The sequence below is a fragment of the Diachasmimorpha longicaudata genome, chromosome 13 (genome assembly GCF_034640455.1).
Source record: "Diachasmimorpha longicaudata isolate KC_UGA_2023 chromosome 13, iyDiaLong2, whole genome shotgun sequence".
Lineage (NCBI taxonomy): Eukaryota > Metazoa > Arthropoda > Insecta > Hymenoptera > Braconidae > Diachasmimorpha > Diachasmimorpha longicaudata.
Genome location: NC_087237.1, coordinates 5,690,645 through 5,708,568, shown reverse-complemented (window position 1 = coordinate 5,708,568; position 17,924 = coordinate 5,690,645). Strand labels below are relative to the sequence as shown.

General features: G+C 37.5%; 3 protein-coding genes across 5 annotated transcripts; 1 reads left to right on the top strand and 2 right to left on the bottom strand.

Annotated features, from left to right (window-relative positions):
- The first annotated feature begins 389 nt into the window (after positions 1–389).
- LOC135168905 (phosphorylase b kinase gamma catalytic chain, skeletal muscle/heart isoform) lies at positions 390–4,054 on the top strand. 2 transcript variants are annotated; one of them, XM_064133518.1, is made up of 9 exons: positions 390–698; positions 807–924; positions 1,299–1,474; positions 1,650–1,934; positions 2,016–2,106; positions 2,176–2,410; positions 2,725–2,808; positions 3,166–3,324; positions 3,426–4,054. In XM_064133518.1, exons 2-9 carry the CDS (start codon positions 833–835, stop codon positions 3,558–3,560), a joined length of 1,257 nt encoding a protein of 418 aa, XP_063989588.1. In that variant the 5' UTR covers positions 390–698; positions 807–832; the 3' UTR covers positions 3,561–4,054. The 2 variants fall into 2 exon arrangements, with proteins under 2 accessions (XP_063989588.1, XP_063989589.1); XM_064133519.1 differs by lacking the exon at positions 2,725–2,808 and having other exon boundaries at positions 390–924.
- Positions 4,050–7,504, bottom strand: LOC135168904 (lipase 3-like). Its single transcript, XM_064133517.1, has 7 exons — positions 6,958–7,504; positions 5,858–6,110; positions 5,651–5,765; positions 5,161–5,407; positions 4,795–5,044; positions 4,564–4,706; positions 4,050–4,494 (listed from the first exon to the last, which is right to left on the bottom strand). Exons 1-7 carry the CDS (start codon positions 7,084–7,086, stop codon positions 4,345–4,347), a joined length of 1,287 nt encoding a protein of 428 aa, XP_063989587.1. The 5' UTR covers positions 7,087–7,504; the 3' UTR covers positions 4,050–4,344.
- A 2,467-nt stretch (positions 7,505–9,971) lies between these two features.
- On the bottom strand, positions 9,972–17,509 carry LOC135168903 (gamma-aminobutyric acid receptor subunit beta-like). Of its 2 annotated transcripts, none has more exons than XM_064133514.1 (9): positions 17,370–17,509; positions 15,432–15,544; positions 14,300–14,367; positions 13,610–13,755; positions 12,612–12,784; positions 11,559–11,843; positions 11,052–11,285; positions 10,623–10,837; positions 9,972–10,131 (listed from the first exon to the last, which is right to left on the bottom strand). In XM_064133514.1, the coding sequence occupies exons 1-9, from the start codon at positions 17,432–17,434 to the stop codon at positions 9,979–9,981; spliced, it is 1,452 nt and encodes a 483-aa protein (XP_063989584.1). In that variant the 5' UTR covers positions 17,435–17,509; the 3' UTR covers positions 9,972–9,978. The 2 variants fall into 2 exon arrangements, with proteins under 2 accessions (XP_063989584.1, XP_063989585.1); XM_064133515.1 differs by having other exon boundaries at positions 12,612–12,769.
- Positions 17,510–17,924: the final 415 nt, after the last annotated feature.

Here is a 17,924-nt window from a genome sequence, read left to right as displayed (position 1 = left end):
TCTTTCCCCCTCTCTCTCTCTCACTCACTCTCCGTCATCACGTCAGTAGTACTCGTGGCGCGCCCTTTCCCGTGGGGTGAAACTACGTCGGTAACGTGGAGTGTCTGGCGTTACTCAAACCCCCAACTGAGCCTCTACTTGGTCGATCCTCTGGGGGGGCTCCGTTCGTACTTGCACAACTCTAAAAATGAACAACTGAACAGAAAATTTTCAAACTGTGAGAGCACCACTGTGCAGGGATTCAACTGTTGAGACAAAAATGTGGTTGTACATGTGGACCCAGCGCCACATGTACAGCTTAGCTTTTTGTCTCGACAGTTGAATCCCTGCACAGTGGTGCTCTCACAGTTTGAAAATTTTCTGTTCAGTTGTTCATTTTTAGAGTTGTGCAAGTACGAACGGAGCCCCCCCGATCCTCTTTGGCCACGACAATGAACAAGTACCTCGGGACGCCGTGGGTAGCACTGTGCACCAGGGGAAGGTCAAAGTGATCGCGAAACAATCGAAGTACAATAGAAAGAGGTACAAACCTTGTACAAACGATACATTCAGTCCATTCTGTCAAAAGAAATCACTTGTCAGCTATCTACATTCGCGACAGATGTAAATACCCAGTGGCCAATGGGCCCCGGGTGTTTGTGCGCAGCTGCGCAGTCGATTTGCGCATAATTGACAGGTGCACAGAGCATCGATACAAGGTGCGTTTTCAGTGCGAATAAAGAGTTTCAAGCACATTTTGAACATTCTCCCTATTATGAGATAACAACGCGTTTTTTCCATCGTAATAAAATTTCATAACTATTAAGTATCTCACCGGATAATCAGGGATACTATGGCTAAAGATGAAGTGGACGATCTACTGCCTGACAAGGACGCAGCAAAGGGCTTTTATGCCAAATACGAGCCCAAAGAAATTCTCGGCAGGTTCGTTTGTATCTCATACTTATGTCAACACTACTTTCAATTGTCTCATTTTTATCATCAAATCCGACCAAAGCACCATCGAAATCATCACCCATCCTGCCCCGTGTGTTCTCATACCCCAGTAATTAATTATACCCACAAATCGAGCAAATAAAAATTACATAATTGGCATCAAATATCTGACCAAAAAGTAGTCAATTCTAATTATGGAAGTCACTGATTCCAATGCTCTAAGTGTTTATTTATCCCTGTGGTACGCAGTACTGACGATAATTAAGCAATATAACCTATGATGCGTGAAAAACCATTCGTTAATTGAGGTTCTATCAATAGATCTCAACGCATTTCAATTTATCCCCTCAATTTAATTGCAGAGGAATTTCATCAACAGTTAGGAGATGCATTGAGAAGGAGACTGGTATTGAGTATGCTGCTAAAATAATAGACATAAGCAATGAGCCACACGATGGGGCTGAAGGTCACACGATGAAAGATGCTACTATGCAAGAGGTGCATATACTAAGACGAGTTGCTGGTCACCCCTATATTAGTGAGTTTTTTTAATTTATTAAATTCTCCAGTCAATGTGAAGAATGATTTTTCTGCTTGAACTTGACATAGATAATTGATCCGTAATTTAATTTCTTAATGATCTCAATGGTTGAATTCATTTCCATCTGATGTTATTATTCCCCTATCATTTATTAATTCGTAATTTGTTGCAGTTGAGCTGCATGATGTCTTCGAATCGAACACTTTTATATTCCTTATATTCGAGCTGTGCAAAAATGGAGAGCTCTTCGATTACCTGACATCCGTGGTTACATTGTCTGAGAAGAAGACGAGGTACATAATGAGACAAGTTTTCGAGGGGGTTCTACATATCCACACCCAGGGAATTGTTCATCGGGATCTTAAGCCTGAGAATATTTTACTTGATGATAATTTAAATGTTAAGATCACAGATTTTGGCTTCGCTAGGATGCTCAAGCCAGGGGATAAATTATTTGGTAAGTATGAGATCCACCTAAGTGTCTATCAATTAATTATTCTTCTACGACGTTTACATTTATTACATTCTCATTCCCCAGATTTATGTGGCACCCCGGGCTACCTAGCCCCCGAAGTCCTGAAATGCAACATGTTCGAGAACGCTGAGGGCTACGGTTACGAAGTAGACATGTAAGAGACCCAAAATCTCCCTCCACTCGATGAAAATTAGAAACTAAAATTGTGTTGCAATCCCTCCAGTTGGGCCTGTGGTGTAATAATGTTCACACTATTAGTTGGATGCCCACCGTTCTGGCATCGTAAGCAGATGGTAATGTTGAGGAACATTATGGAGGGAAAATACTCGTTCACGTCACCTGAGTGGACTGACATAACGGACGCTCCGAAGGATTTAATTAGGAAATTACTCGTTGTCGAGCCAGACAAGAGGGCGTCAATAAAAGAGGCTCTAGATCATCCATTCTTCCATACAGTGGTGAGCCGATACTTTTCCATTCTATATCTCTCTAGAGACTTTTTTTGTAACCACCAGAAAACCTGCTCTCTTTGTCTATTTATAATTGAAGCAAAAAATGTTACATACGGCTGTCTTTCTCGAGCTTCGGAGTCACTGGCTTGGTTTCTGGATATACATCGCATCCATGGCCATTATTTATCGCAGCAATATTTATTTTCGTTTATTATTTTGATTTTTCAATGGTAAAATTCAACTGAAAAAAAACAAGAGTCGATTCGGAGGCGATAATCGCAACTGGGAACTTGTTTATTTTATTTTCATTGTAATTACAGCTGTGGGATCAAGATATAGCGCCACTCAAGCGTTCACTGTCCTCTAATTCGCGACGCCTAAGTAGGATTTCCCAATTAGCTTTGGTAAATTATTTATTTATTTTTTTGACCCATTGTCATTTCATCTAATGTACGTTCTTATTGTCATGGACATTAACGAATTGTTATTTTGACTAATGGACTTGATATCCTTTCGTTGCTTACTAAATTAATCATCTGCTGTTTGAATAGACAAATTTTTGCCATTTTTATAAGTTAGTTTAGAAGAAAATATCGAAAAACCTTGATTTCCTTCATTTAAAAAGTAAAAAATGCATCATTTTGCGAATGTGAATGAAGAATTCCTCAAATAATCTCCAAGTGAGGCTAAAAACCTTATTAACAATATTCATTAAAACTCTCCGAATTAAATGCTAATCCCTTTTTTTCCAACTCTACCAGGAATTAAAAGCAAAATCTTTCAACGCAAGAAAGAAATTCCAACTGGCAATTCTCACAGTGCGCGCCGTAATACGTATCAAGAGATTGCACACAACCCCCGAACCATTGTCCACACTAGTAGCACGCGAGGATCCTTATAGAATAAAAATCCTACGAAAGGTAAATACTCGGCAAAAAAAATACATAAAATAAATCATGGAGATTGCAATTCAACCGCAGTGATAACTGTCACGTTTTATCACTCGTATTTATTTTCTCAGGTGATTGATGGCTGTGCTTTCCGGGTCTATGGCCACTGGGTGAAAAAGGGAGAGGGACAGAATCGTGCAGCACTGTTCGAAAATACCCCGAAAACGGACTTAAAACATCTTTACGTGACAAATTTAAGTAGATAGCCAAATTCTCTAGATGATCAAACGTTCTAGGCAATTAATTTCCTCCAAATGTGTAATTATTCCATTACACATTCAGAAGGTATTTTTTGAGAATTTTTTAGGCATAATTTAGACATATTTTCGAAAGCTGTTAATACAAAATTATTATGTTCTCTAGTAATTGATAAGTGAGATGTGAAAAGTTGAAAGAATTGTGTTCTGTACAGATTGTTGATACATTTCTACGAATTAATAGGTGATGCAATTAATGAAAGGCATGATTGTGATGTTGTCGGTGAATTAAGCGATAGTATTAATTACTTGAAGTGCTCTTGGTACTAAAAACAAAAATTTATTCCTAAGAGTGGATTAATTTATTATAACCCTATTCATTAGTGCAAATTTCCTTATTCTAGTCAATTTGATTTTTTTTTCTCTTTGTGCAGTGACTCGTGTGTTTACGATATCTTTCTCAATACTGAATCAAGCAGAATAAATAAAATTCATTAGTTTGATTAATTCGTTTATATTCAATTTACATCAATTTTTCACAGATACTTAACATTATTATCTCATTCATCATCTCCAATAAATACAGAGTATTCATCTACACCTCGTAATTGGTACTCTCACTACAATTTTTTTTACGAAAAATACGAAAAGAAAATGCTTGAGTCATAGACACTTACGGAATTTCTCATACTGAGAAATATTAATCATAAATACCGATTGTGTAAAAAATCTCACTTACCCTTCAAATATAGAGAGGTAATGAAGAAAAATAATAAAAAATATATACACGAGACTAGAATTGTCTTAACACTCTGACAATGTCGTCGTAGACGAGTTCCTTAGCATCTCTACCCCAGAGATAGTCAATGTGGTTGAATTTCGAGTAATTTATCTTATATTTTCCAACAACGTTTGGCAAGGCAGAGGCGAGACTCTCGACGTCCTAAAATAATTATTAAATTTTAATTCATTGGAGAATTGTTCTTTGCGCTGAAGGGAAGGTAATGCTTACCGATGAGTGATTCAGGAAATCATTATCACTGTAGAACAAGCTAACGGGAAATGTCACTTTGCTCAGATCGTAGAGTGGTGGCTCTGGAGTCTCGTATAATTTTGTGTTGATCTTTTCTCCATAGTCGAATTTTCTGAATAACCCTGTGCACCAACGAATAATTGAAGCCATTGAAAATTAATTAATAACCCAGTGTAGTTTAAAAAATTTCAGCTCCAGACTATTAATTACCTGATCTTATTGTCTGGCAATAATGAAGAATCTGCTTGGCCGAGGCTCCAGCAGGAAAATGTCCGAACACGACAGGCATCATGGATTTGTCAAGTTGATCACTCCCGAATCCAGCAACGAGATGAAACCATCCATAGCAAAATGTCTGCGCAAATTTGTCAGGTGCATTCCTCATGAGTGTAGCCAGTGCAAATGCCTGCAGTCTATTCCTCGGAAACCACTCATTGATATTGCAGTACATAGATGCCCACTAAATCATATTAATTGTAAATATAAGATGAAAACGAAAATGGTGATGGCAAAACTCACATGATTCATTTGAAAAAGTGGGTTGAATGGATCATGAGTGAAATATGCTTTACGTACTTTCATCAGCATGTGAAGTGGTACAACACATTTCAAAAGTGGGCTACGATGATTGGAGAGAAATGCTATTGGTGCCATGCAGACCATTCCTTTTATTTTGCCAATGTACTCAGGACGTTCACTTGCCATAACGAACAGTGCTGTTGTGCCCTGGCTGTAGCCAATGTACGACATGTTTGGATTACCAGTCTTCTTCAGGATGTAATCGATCATTGCTGGTAGGTCATACACTCCAATTTCATGCCAACTATATTAAGGGAGGAGAACATTCATTAATAAATTTTATTTACATATTCTCAGCCCTTTTCATCAGTGGAAATCCAAAATTTTACGGAAACTGTCAATTTCGGGAAAAAAATAGATGAACATGTTCATGATGTTTTTTTATTAATTGACAGTAAGAAAAGGGGAAAACGAAGACAGTTACCTCAAAATCACAGTTTCACTGTCTATGCAAATTAATTACTTTCCACACTATAATTTTCCTCACCTAAAATCCCAGAATTCTTTGTCCTTAGTGGTGAATAAGGTATGACATTGTGAGTATCTGTTTCCCCTAGCATTAGCCAGCCACACATCATATCCTTCGTCACAAAGTACATACGCTGAAAAAACAAATTTCCATAGATTAAATGGGCAAAAAAAAATATGTGCAAGAGTTCATTGTCGGTCCAAAGTACGGGAAATTGTGAATTACCTAGTGCTCGTTTTGGACCGAGTAAAACCCAGTCGGCAGAACTAGAAAGGAGTCCATGATGAATAACGATCGTTGGTCTCGAACATTTCGTTTCAGTATCATAAATAGTACCCGATCCTGTCTCAATATCCGGTTCCTGCGACTTTGTTTCAACGATGGGTGGAAGAACTCGATGAATTTCGAGACGATAGCCATCCTCCGTCCAGACGTGGTGAGTTTCGTCTCGATATCCATGATGGAAAATCAGCTCAGGCTGCGGAAAAATGTCAAAACATGTTTACTAATTGGATTCAACACACAAAAAATTTCGAGGAAAAATAGGCACTATCGGTATTTTATTTTTGGAAATGACGATGACATCAGCTGGTGTACGAATGAGTATTTCTATCAGAAAAATAAAACCCAAACACAAAGATGACGAAAAATTGAGAATTTTCTGAATGAAAATAAAACTATGAATCGATATTGAACGTAAAATTATTTTGGTAAACGTTGCAAATGAAAAAAATTCCTGCAGACGAGTTGAAATTCAAATAAAATGATTATTGAAAGTTAAAAATCACATAACATTTTTATTGCCGTTCAAAATATTCAGCTGTCAAGATATTGCCGTTGTAGAGTAATATGACGTCAAACTGTCAGACTTCTAACGAATCGTGAAACGTAAAACGTCATCGACAATATCAATAATTTAAACAATGTTCCCGCATCTCAACCAACGCAAATAAAAAAATTATTATCGATTAAATTGTCAGAAAAATTCACTGAGGAATCACTTTAAATGTCAAAGCGTGGATTTAGTGAATGAAGCCCCTCAGGGCCTTGAAAAAATCATAAATAAATGGTGAAATCGCCACATGTACATCACCGTACTCTAATGAAATCTGTCAATGGCACATGGCTTCTGGAACCCTCCACCACAACAACAATATCTCGAGTCACTCACTAGGTTATACACACGTGGTTTATCCGCATGACTGTCAAATTGTTATCAACTTTCTCAGGCTTTTTCCCTCAATGAGGAATAACCGAATAGCCGTGATACCGGGATATTATCACAACTATCAGAATCAAAACAAAAATATAAATCAGTGACTCACCGTTGTCATATGGATCTCATCGTGGTCTGGACTTCGCAAAGCACTATTCATTTCACGTAGCACACCGAGTCCAGGTATTTTTTCAGTTGGAAATTTTTTAACAAAAAAATTCCAGATTCGCGATCGCATACGAAAGCCCCCTGATCACGTTGAGAATACACTCAACGATATTGTGACACCTGAAGTTATTTTATGACACTGGCCAACACCGAGAGCTGAATTCTCGTGGTGAATTGTGAAAATATGTGGAGCACTGCTTTCTAATCTGCGAGATACCGAGGCGATGGGAATTTTCTCGACTTCAGAGAGACTTGCATCACTCACTGGGGGCTATTTTTCAGATTATTCAGAGGGTATGACTAACCCAGGGGATGCTTTGGGGGGTAGGGGGGGATTCAGCGATAATTGGATAACTACAACTGCGGTTTCACTTGTATTCGCGTCTGCGTAGAACTTCAAAACACGATTCACGATTATTGTTTTGGAATTTTGGATCCGGATGGAGAAAAATTACTGCAACTCTTAACTCCACTGAGGTCGGACCCAGAATGAGGCGCACATTGTCACTGAGTGCATCATAGCCGACGACTGGCCGATACTGGGAGTGGGGGTACGACACTTTGGGTTTCCTAATCCCTTGGGGAACTTCCAAATGTTTATTGGGGGACTGGGAGGAGGTGGAGGGGGGAATTTTTGGCACATTGTGTCATTACTGATTTAATCGGTTGTCGATCGTTATCAGTTTTGGCTGGGAGCATGTGGTAATTGGGTATCAAAATTCTGGAGATCGAGGAATACTGATTACGAAGTTATAGCAATTTTTTAAATTTTTCAGGTCTTGTGGAAATTTTTGGGGAACAATGGGATCAGACGGAGATGGAACATTTTATAAACATTTACGAAGGTTTATTGAGAAATCGGGAAAATCTTTCTTGGACATTAAAGTGTTATGAGTCATCAACACTCAGCAATACTGGTCTAATGAGAGACCCGGTCTTAATGAGGTATAAACTTGGGCGTCGAATTGGATGAAAAAGAGCCTAAAATTTGGTGCCTAAGCTAATCGCTCCTGACGCCAGAGGATAATTCGGATTAGTAACTGAGGTATTTTGACGATTTCTTAAATATCAGGGATAATCGGCACTGGAAAGAGTGACACACCCTCCGCCCCTCCATTTTTTCCGTAAATAGTAATTAATATCTTTTGTGCAATCGCATACTGAGATGCAAAGAACAGTCCGAGGTCATTGATAGTCTTCCCAATCAACGGATGCACTGTCCTCTCCTAATCTCATTACTTATTTCAAGATTTAATTAATTATGACCTCAACGCGAGTGCGAGTTTCCCGATCTTTTCATTCTCTGCCCCGAGAGAAAGGAATTCTACGAAGAAAGCGATAATTAATGTTTCGATTCACTATATGGATGATCGATTAGTGAAACGGGTCATGATTCACTCTCCAGTTGCGCTGACTCTTTGTCTACTATTGAATTTCATTACGTAAAAATAGATGTTATGTTTTTATTTCCGTTATTGCGCACTTCAGTCATAAGCGTAATGGCGTAAGACAATTACGCCCATAATCTGCAACATAGCTTCTTTGAATATTATTTTTAAAAAAATCGCCAACGGAGTTGCCCAAACAAATAGTATTTTTCTTAATTATTCAATTGAACTTTTATCGGATGCGGTAATTTTTCGCAGGAATTATTTTCCCTTGCGCACCAACAACGGCTTGACATATATTCCTGCGCATGTAATAACGCGTAATTACAGTGGTACAATGGTTTGTATCGCTGTTTGTCAATCTGCGGATGACAAATATCCATTTTTTCCGAGTGTCATGAACTTGTTTTCAATCAGTGAAACTAGTTCAAGTTGGCTGATTAGAGCTGTTTGTTCCCTTGTTTGAATCGTATCTTGACTATACGTCAGTTCCTATATTACGCGATATTTCTGCACGCGTCAGGTTTTTCGCCGGAGATTAGCCAACTCTCAATTTTGCCTTGAACCTTCGATGAAATAAAATTGAAAAATGATTCTTTTGCTTTGGTATCACTGTATATTTCATTCAAATATGTTGTTCTCATTGTTCCTCACACGATATACTCCAAAACTAATTTTCAATTTTGCTACATCGTTAACATCGATAGAATTTGAAAATTGAATTTTTATTTATTTACAGTGATTCATCGAGTTATCATATACGGAGAGAAAAATGTGGTTAAAATCTTTTTTGCGAATACAAACGAATAAATAAATTCTAAAAACTATCCGTCGAGAATTAAAGAATTGTTCAGAAGGTAGAAAGTGGAGTAACACGTGATAATCTGTATTTTGCAATTAATTATTTATTCACTGAATGTAATTGGAACGTTTGCATTAGAATAATTTCAACAGAAATAGTGATAAAAGGGGTAGAAAATTTTTAATGACGTTCATTGGCTCCGAACTTTCAATTTTCACCGCAGTTGGACAATATGTTAACAATTGTCCCTCCGTATTGCTAATAATTAAAAATATGGAATGCAAATAAGTTGTAGGAACATATTGTCTTACGATCCCTCAAAATCATACAAATAATTTTATTTTTCTACTTTCGTTTGATCTATCTATAATTTTATTTCTCAATAGGCGCATTTTATTTAGCACAAATGTTCTCACCATAACATACTTATTATTAATCATTATTAACTCATCGTGTCTCATAATTGTGGCAGCATTCAGATTCAGTACTTTCGCGAGACTTCGTAGTGACCGTTAAATTGCTCATGATTTTTCATCATCTTATCTCGATTATCTTAAATTTTTCTAGTGAAATATCTGATTAATTATGATGGTCATTTTGTAATCAACATCTAAAGTGGAACGGACACGTAATTCGATTGGAGTTGTTAAACATAATGAATGTGTTCATCGATATTATTTGGTTTCTTTGTTTATCACTCACTCGCGCACGTTGTCACGAATATTTCGTGGAATTCGTGGAATTTTTAATATTTGCGGGAATAAATTTCACTTCAGACGACGTAGAATGTCCAGTAGACAGCGTTGAAGAGGATGAAGCTGACTGGAAACACGAGTCTGGAGTATTTGTCAATGACGTTGACGTCCTTGATCTTTGGTAATGAGGCTTTTAACACTGAGGCGCCTCGTTTCAGGGCATGAAAGACCTAGAATCAGATGAAACTTCATGTTATTTGCAATTAAACCTCGAGTGCATGTACTAAAGAATTTTCAAACACTAGTGAACTCAATAGAAAATTCAATCGAATTTAGCAATAATTTTTTATGGAATTTTTTTCCACATTACGATTAATAATAAATTATGCTCTTGTCGCTTTCATTCGTGTGCGAAAATATGTGCACAATAATGAGCGATTTGCGCTGACGTAAACTCTATGAAAAATCATTAAATAAAGTTTGAAAGTTCCTTCGAGCATCCGTCGAATAATTCTGCATCACGATTACGCAAGCAGTTTCTTCTGCAACTTTTTGCAAAGAATTTCCAATTTTTATTTACCGCAAAGGCGGAAATAAAGGAGAAAATCGTTCCATAATCATTAGACCGTGCAATCATAATCATTAGACTGATGCGCAAAGAAATAGTTAGCTTCGATGAGTCGTCGGATGGAAGTGAAAAAAAAATGGAGACGAGATGGACCTTTGGTTTGTGCTGACGTGTGCCACGGTATCTAAGTCCACTGCTTCTGGTATTATAACGCGCAGGACGAAAACTTGGTGGAAACTGACCACGATCTTGAACTCCAACTGCTGCTGGAGTTGTCGCACCACTTGCCAAACCCGATCGACTCCTGATGCTTGGTAGCGGTGATATTCGAAGATCTTGTAGCTCTATTATGTCAGCTTCTGTGGTTTCTACGAGTGATATTTTAAAAAATTATCCCAAACTCTGGCAGAAAAAAAATGCCAAAGAATTTTACTGAATTTCCACACGAATTAAGTTGAAAGAAATTTTATGATTTGGATACAAAAAATTTGAGTAAACATTTTATTTACATTTTAATTTTCAAGAATGATTTCGACGTTCTCAGAAATTTATATATAATGAACGTTAGGAGAGTAAATGTACCTGGTGTTTGAACTGATGTTTGTTTCTTCATTAGATCTCTCTTCTGTTTAGTTTTTTTTCTTGCCCTGGCCCCCCAATACGTGTAATTGACAGCTGCATATTCAAGTAGCGCTGCAAAAACGAATACGAAGCACATGACGAGATAGATGTCAATGGCTTTGACGTAGCTGATGCGTGGGAGTGAACTTCTAACACCCGTTGATATCGTTGTCATTGTCAGTACCGTCGTGATACCTGGGGATTTGTTGAATTGAGAGGAGAAATTTCGCTAGCGAAGTGGTGCATCATCCTAACTTTTTCAATTTTCATAATTTGAATATGTATTCACGATGAACGTCACCAAATCTACTTTAAAAATCCAAAATATTCATGATAACTCATTGTTTATTGATAGGTATATTTTTCCGGGAGTGAAAATTGACCTGGAGAACACGAGAATTGATCTGGAAAATTTTCTTTCAATTTTTTTATTGATTTCTTTGAGTCTAGAGTACTGGAAACACTCACCAAGAGCTACTCTGGCACTTGTAGCCTCGTGATTGATCCAGAAGCTGACCCAACTCAACATGACAATAAGAATACTAGGTAAATACGTCTGAAAGACAAAATAACCGATGTTCCTCTCAAGTTTGAAACTCAAGGAGAGTCTTTGATAGATGCCAGTGGCAAGACGCTCTTTCCGATCGTTAGTTTCGTATCCGAGTATCGTGAATTGGGGCAGTTCAGCCTCCTCAACTCCACGTACCGGTGTCTCCTTCCAGTACATGACGACGTCCAGCACAGTGTATCCATCTGAATAAATCAGGGTACGACAAACTTTCAGTGGAAAATGATAATTGGAGTCTGAGACGAGAACTAGACTGAAAATCATGCCATTGTCTTTACAGAGTAAAATTCCAAAGTAGAAACGACCTTGATGAGTGCCATCGAATCATTTCTACTTTTTTTCCATAAAACTTATTCTCTAAAATCTAAACTGGAGTTAAAAATCAAATTCCATTGAGAGAAAAATCGAATAAAATTCCCTACAAATCTGGTAATTTTTTTCCTATTTAAAAAGCGCTGGAGGTCGAAGCTGCTCTTCAACTACTGGTCGTGACTGATCAACTGTTCTCCAACTTTTGAAAGCGTTCATTTCAGGCCTTCTACATCTGCAAAAAAATTCTAAGTACAAATGAACTTGATCATTCCACAAACATCGACATATCTCTGGCCTAGTCGTTGAAATTGGAATCAACATATCCACTCGTGATCTTCCAGAATCTGCAGTAAAGCCACTTCATCAGCCAACTAGATTACTCCGTCTGGTGAACGTTAACGCTTACGCTATAGTTTCGACGGTAAATCTCAATCACAAATTGAATTAATCGAGCTAATGGGGAAGAACAAATATGTATCCGACGTGCTTTACTCAGTCACTCAGGTGGCCCTCCAGAATCCCCCAGGTCAATCTATACTTCAACTAACTTTATTAGTATATTTCACATCTAATCGACGAATACAAATAATCCCTATAAAACCCATCAAACTTTGCTACCACTATTTACACGATATACATACAACTTTCAATCTCCACAGTGCAGTTTTGCGAGTCCAGTGGATAGTAGTGGAGGTCCATCATGCATGCTAGGGTAGTTGTAAATCTCATTCCATATGTTATCGAACCATCCCCGGATAGTCTCACGAGTTTGTTGCGCTCAGTGACGTCGTGAAGAAAGCTGGGAACGAAACCTCTTTACAAAATTTGTCATTAAAATTCATTACTTCATTCCCTGCTTCACATGGGGATTTTAAAAATCATTTTTACCTTAAAATAATAAAAACTAGAAATTAGCTTAATTAGTGTACTTATTATTTTAATCGACAAGTTGAGGGAAAAGTTTCCTTTCATTGAGAGTCGATTGAATTTATCATTAAAATTTACTGCTCGATCATGGCTTTCGCATGGAGTTGGAAAAAATAGATTTTACGTCATAATTACAAAAATTTAGCGTAATTGAACTTTTTATTCACGGGATGCAGTGCTTTTTTTTTTATTTCTGGGAATTAAGGTGATTCATTAAATCGGGTATTAATATTAATGATGTGACTCCCGGTTGTACGCGGATAATTTTTTTTTACGTTGGAATAACAAAAATTAGAAGTTGCAAAGTTGTGGTGATGAAGTGGTTTATAATCCACTTCATTAATTGACTAAATCAATTAAAGCTATAAAAAAAAATATAAAGAAAAATATTTTTTATGCAAAAATAATGGAAACAAAAAAATTTTGTATCAATTAAAAATATTTGCGATTTTTTGCAGCGACTGAATAGTGATATTAATCGAGATGATAATTGTGTGGTAATCGTGTTGAATGTGTGTCAATTTCCAAGAGTATTCTTCACACAATAAAAAATGAAGCATTTACCCCCCTCAACTATTAACCCACATTTCAGGAGTTATAATCGATCGTTATGCACTTTCTCTCTCTCTCTCTCGCTCGCTCCTCATCTCTATTACTTTCCCATTCCTCTCATCACACTCCCCCTTCCCCTTGTGACACATCTTCTATTCACCTGTTCTTGTCGTTGGCGAAGAATGTATCCGGTACCCAAATCTTCTCGGCAAAATCACCACTCAGCGTCAACACTTCTGCTTCGTATGAAAACGCCAACCGCTCGTCCTTCCAGTACTGATTCAAGTACATTGTTATCGTGTAATCCTGTTAAAAGAAAAAAAAATCATGTTTTTTTTTTAGCCTGGGATGATAGGATTTGGCGCAGAGAGATGATGAATAATACCCTCGAGCAGTTTTTTTTATTTGGAGTTGAGATGGCTGGGGTGACGTGGGGGAATGGGCTGCGAAGGGGGTGGAGAAAAATGGACCGTTTTTTATTGTTGATAAGTCGAGATCGGTCCCGGGAAATGCAATGAAATTTATGACAATTTTAGGGAGTTTTTTGAACTCCAGAATTTCAGCTTTTTCAATGAAGAACTTCATTACGTTCTTAAATTACCTTTAGTCACAGGGACAGTAATTTTCTGGAGATATTTTAGTACGAGGACGAGTAGATAACGCAGTCCATCGAATATAAAAAATTTCAGCACTGATGAGGTGCAATTTTTCGCAATTTCCGGAGACAATTTCACGTTCTTTCAATAAAATTTTTACCGCTTCGTGAGATTTTTTTTATACTTCTGTCCGCGCAGTGTTTTGTATTGGGAAAATTGGTACATTCCGTGATATAATTTGACTTTTGACTTACCATATTGACTTCGGATATAGCATCGAAACTGGCGATGGTGAGGTCCATGCCAACCTTGAGAGGATCCCCTATTGAATAAAAAAAAGTCGCGAATGAAGCGAAAAATTAGAGGTAAAATTTCAACAAGTGGTGGAAAATTGTAATATAATCCTGCGCTGCATTTCCGTGAGATATAATCGATTCTACGATAGTCGTTGCCCAGGGAGAACGAAATATTAAAAAAAATGTTGGATATCATCCTGACGGCATGCGGGTTATTCAATTAAACCGGGTAATGATGCCCCGTCGAATTGAATGGCGTGGAAAAGTTCAATTAAGGGCTTTCACGTCCATCAAATAAGAAGAAAAAAAATATAAAAATTACTGAGAAGACAGGCAATCCACTCGAATCGTATTTCATAATCCATATTGTCTTATCAGGGGGATAATAAAATTATGGATGAAATATGGAGGGGGTACGCGGTAAATAATGAGGAAATAGAGTCGAGTTGATAGATCGCCCGAGCCGAGTGGTCTTTATAAAAAATATCTTGTTATTTAGATATTGTCTCGTTACAACTAATAGGACAGATTTTGATTAACAGATGGGAGGAAGGTTATACGACGCAAGGGCTTTCATAAACAAATTTCTTCTTCAACCAAAAATACCAGGAGATTGTACCCTTCGACTTTTTCGATCAGTCGCGAATCAGAATTTTGGAAAACAATTTAATTAGCTGATGATTTTACTTGCGATAGTCACTGATTTGTGATTTATTTTTGTCAAAGAAAAAAAATAATAAAAAATAATGCGCCAGGGGAGGGAGAGGGTTCAGTCAATGGTTACGTACATAGGTACACTTTGTGGTAAAATAACGGAAATAATTGAACCTAGGCTTAATTTAAATCACTCAATTTTGCATATTTATAAGAGGCTGCCAGTGAGAATCTACTGAGACTTGCGGTAGTGGGTCAGTACGTGGAGCGAAACCCTCAATTTCCCGACGGGACACCCATTTCAACCACAAAACTAGTGTGTACTATACGCGCATTTGGATCGATAGGTGACATGAGAATTTCTGGGAAGTCTCGTTGAGATGATTCTTCGTGGATGAGAGGGGGGATGAGGATCACAGGAGTTTTTGGTACTTACCTCCGAAATTGGGACGCAATCGAATATCGTAACCGTCGAGAATACGGGAAATTGTTTGGGTCACGTTCTCCAACCTATCAGATGCACTGTTGCCACCAGACTCCAAATATCCCCTTGAAAAGAGTTCCAAAGAACATTTTTTTTCAGTTGAAAAATTGTAGGAGGAAGTAAAGAGGAGAAAAAAAGTTTCTGCTTTCCTGCACTGAGTTTCTCAGAATAGGAATCGCTCCGGGCATTCAAATTTTGCATCACCCCATTGATGATGGGTTGTCGAAGTTGTGTAACGAGATAATTAATGGGGGGTAATTCAAGGGGGCCAGGGTTTTTTTTTATTTAAAAACCCCATTTTCCGAATACTTTTTGTCTCGGGATTTCGATCTTAAGGAGAAAGTCAACGTGAAAAACTTCATGATTTCCTCCACATCAAAGGGTTTATTAGTTTCTCATCCCGACATTCGGCGAGTCGAAACATGCTTGCAACTTTCAAGACCTAATTACACAAGTTCCAGCAAATCCTGAAGTAAACTTTTGGAAAGAGTTGCTCGGGTTTTTGTTTCTATCGCGCGAGTAGAACGCACCCGCGTGTGTCAGACGTGTTAAAAAAACGTGCCTCATCAGCCAATATTATTTACTTATCATTCATTTGTTATTTGAACAATGAAATTTTTTGAGTGACTCTATTCCCGCCAGTTCGATTTAAAAAGTAAACCGCGAATTATAAAAATATTTTTTCCCGTTTTAAAGACATAATTACAAAATTCCTCTGTGTTGTGCCACTGCCATTAATTGCAATGTTTAACAGTCTCGAGTGTCTCCCATAGTCTAATTACATTCAACACCTCTCCTGTGTCTCCGAATATTATCCCAGACTGTTCACCGCAGATACAACGTCCCCACAATTTATGAGAGATTTCGAATAACGCATCTTCCCCAGTAAAAGCCCTTCCGATGTAAGTAAATTCAAATGAGCTTTCGCGTCTGAAGTTTTCCCTATTCGTGAATTCCTAATAAAAAAATTGAATTTCAAATGTTCAGAAGACTGCACTCACTATTTGAAAACAAATGCCCTCTTGATTTTCTCCCCTTGTCATTTTCCATAGGAAATTAACCCCAAAACGATGGCATTTATCGGATTAACTCCCTCAGGAAAATTAAACCCCCATTTAGGAATTAATTACGGCAATTAAATCATTCGATCAACGGTGAAAAATGTGCTGTCAGAGAAAAAACGTTGACATTGGCATTGACCTGGGCTGGATATTAGCCATAATGATAGCGATTATGCTCGCAATATCTCTGTACACTTACTACCGGAGAGAGTGGAGTGCACGTCACGTTTGATGAGGGAGAAGAGTCTCTAAATGTCAAGTGATATAAGATTAATCTTCGAGATTGCCTTTGAAATAATTCAGTGGGTATATTATCAACTACATGAGATACATCAGTTCAATCACATTGTATGGATCATCGTGATTGTAATGTGTTTTCTGGTTTGTGTCGTTATCTTTCATACGATTGATCACACCGCAGGACAGGGAAACTGGACGAGATAATTTTACGAATGTGAGTTCCACACACTTGTGAGTAGTATCAGAACAGACTGCTATTAATTGAGATTATTGAGATTAATTGTGGGGGTGAGGGGTGGAATGGTCGCCTCCAGTCCACAACCCCATTTTTTCTTTCATTTGGTGAGGAATAAATTCAAGAGTTGTGACCAGTGTAGGGTTCGTGGTTTAGTTAATTAAATATGTGAGGGTGTGACAACTCTTTTGATTCAGATTCTTTTTATTTCGGTGAATGGGAAGATCGTCAGTTGCGTAGGGAATTATTGTTGGGAATTTTTTAAAGTGTTTAGTGAAGATTGATCGATTTTTTAAATATTTGTTCCTTTTAATTTTCATGTTTTAACACGTAATAATTTTTTTTTGTTCTTACCAGACACTGAGGGGGCTCAGGTGTACGATAAAAATAGCCAGGAGAATATCGCCCGATAACACCATCCTGCTGTCAACGAAGACACTTTTTCTTCTTCCTCTTCGTCACAACACGACACGAATACGACAGACCGTCATCTCGATACTCTTCTTTCTTCCTACAAATTTGTCAATTTCTCAGTTACTGAGAGCTCGTCAAAATGGGAAGTTTTTCAATTAAACAATTACGAGGGGAGGTAATTCATCAAATTATTTCGAAGGTATTTTTCAAGAGTTCGTCAGGAATCGAGGACAAGGTGAATCAACATAAAATTTTGTGTCAGAATTTTTACCCGGATTAAATAAATTGAAAATATAAATTTCAACAAATTATGCACTCAAGTGTTTCATATTTATAGAAAAATCATTGCGGAGATTGAAAAAAAAAAATTCTATTCAAAAAACATGTCAGAATTATTTATCGAACGGAGTTTGATGGGCATTAATTAATCATCAGTTTTGCTGAGATGAAATAAAAAATTCTTCGATTTATGTAAAAGAGATATTTTATATTAAC

Excerpts from the sequence above, each read along its gene's own strand:
- LOC135168904 (XM_064133517.1), bottom strand. The coding sequence starts at position 7,086 with ATGCGATCGCGAATCTGGAATTTTTTTGTTAAAAAATTTCCAACTGAA. Across the intron at positions 5,766-5,857 it reads CGGTCCAAAACGAGCACTAG|CGTATGTACTTTGTGACGAA; the intron begins GTAATTCACAAT and ends TTGTTTTTTCAG. Across the intron at positions 5,408-5,650 it reads AAAGAATTCTGGGATTTTAG|TTGGCATGAAATTGGAGTGT; the intron begins GTGAGGAAAATT and ends CCCTTAATATAG.
- LOC135168903 (XM_064133514.1), bottom strand. The coding sequence starts at position 17,434 with ATGGTGTTATCGGGCGATATTCTCCTGGCTATTTTTATCGTACACCTG. Across the intron at positions 14,368-15,431 it reads ATTGCGTCCCAATTTCGGAG|GGGATCCTCTCAAGGTTGGC; the intron begins GTAAGTACCAAA and ends TTTATTCAATAG. Across the intron at positions 12,785-13,609 it reads TTCGCCAACGACAAGAACAG|AGGTTTCGTTCCCAGCTTTC; the intron begins GTGAATAGAAGA and ends AATTTTGTAAAG.
- LOC135168905 (XM_064133518.1), top strand. The coding sequence starts at position 833 with ATGGCTAAAGATGAAGTGGACGATCTACTGCCTGACAAGGACGCAGCA. Across the intron at positions 2,411-2,724 it reads ATCCATTCTTCCATACAGTG|CTGTGGGATCAAGATATAGC; the intron begins GTGAGCCGATAC and ends TTGTAATTACAG. Across the intron at positions 2,809-3,165 it reads GGATTTCCCAATTAGCTTTG|GAATTAAAAGCAAAATCTTT; the intron begins GTAAATTATTTA and ends CAACTCTACCAG.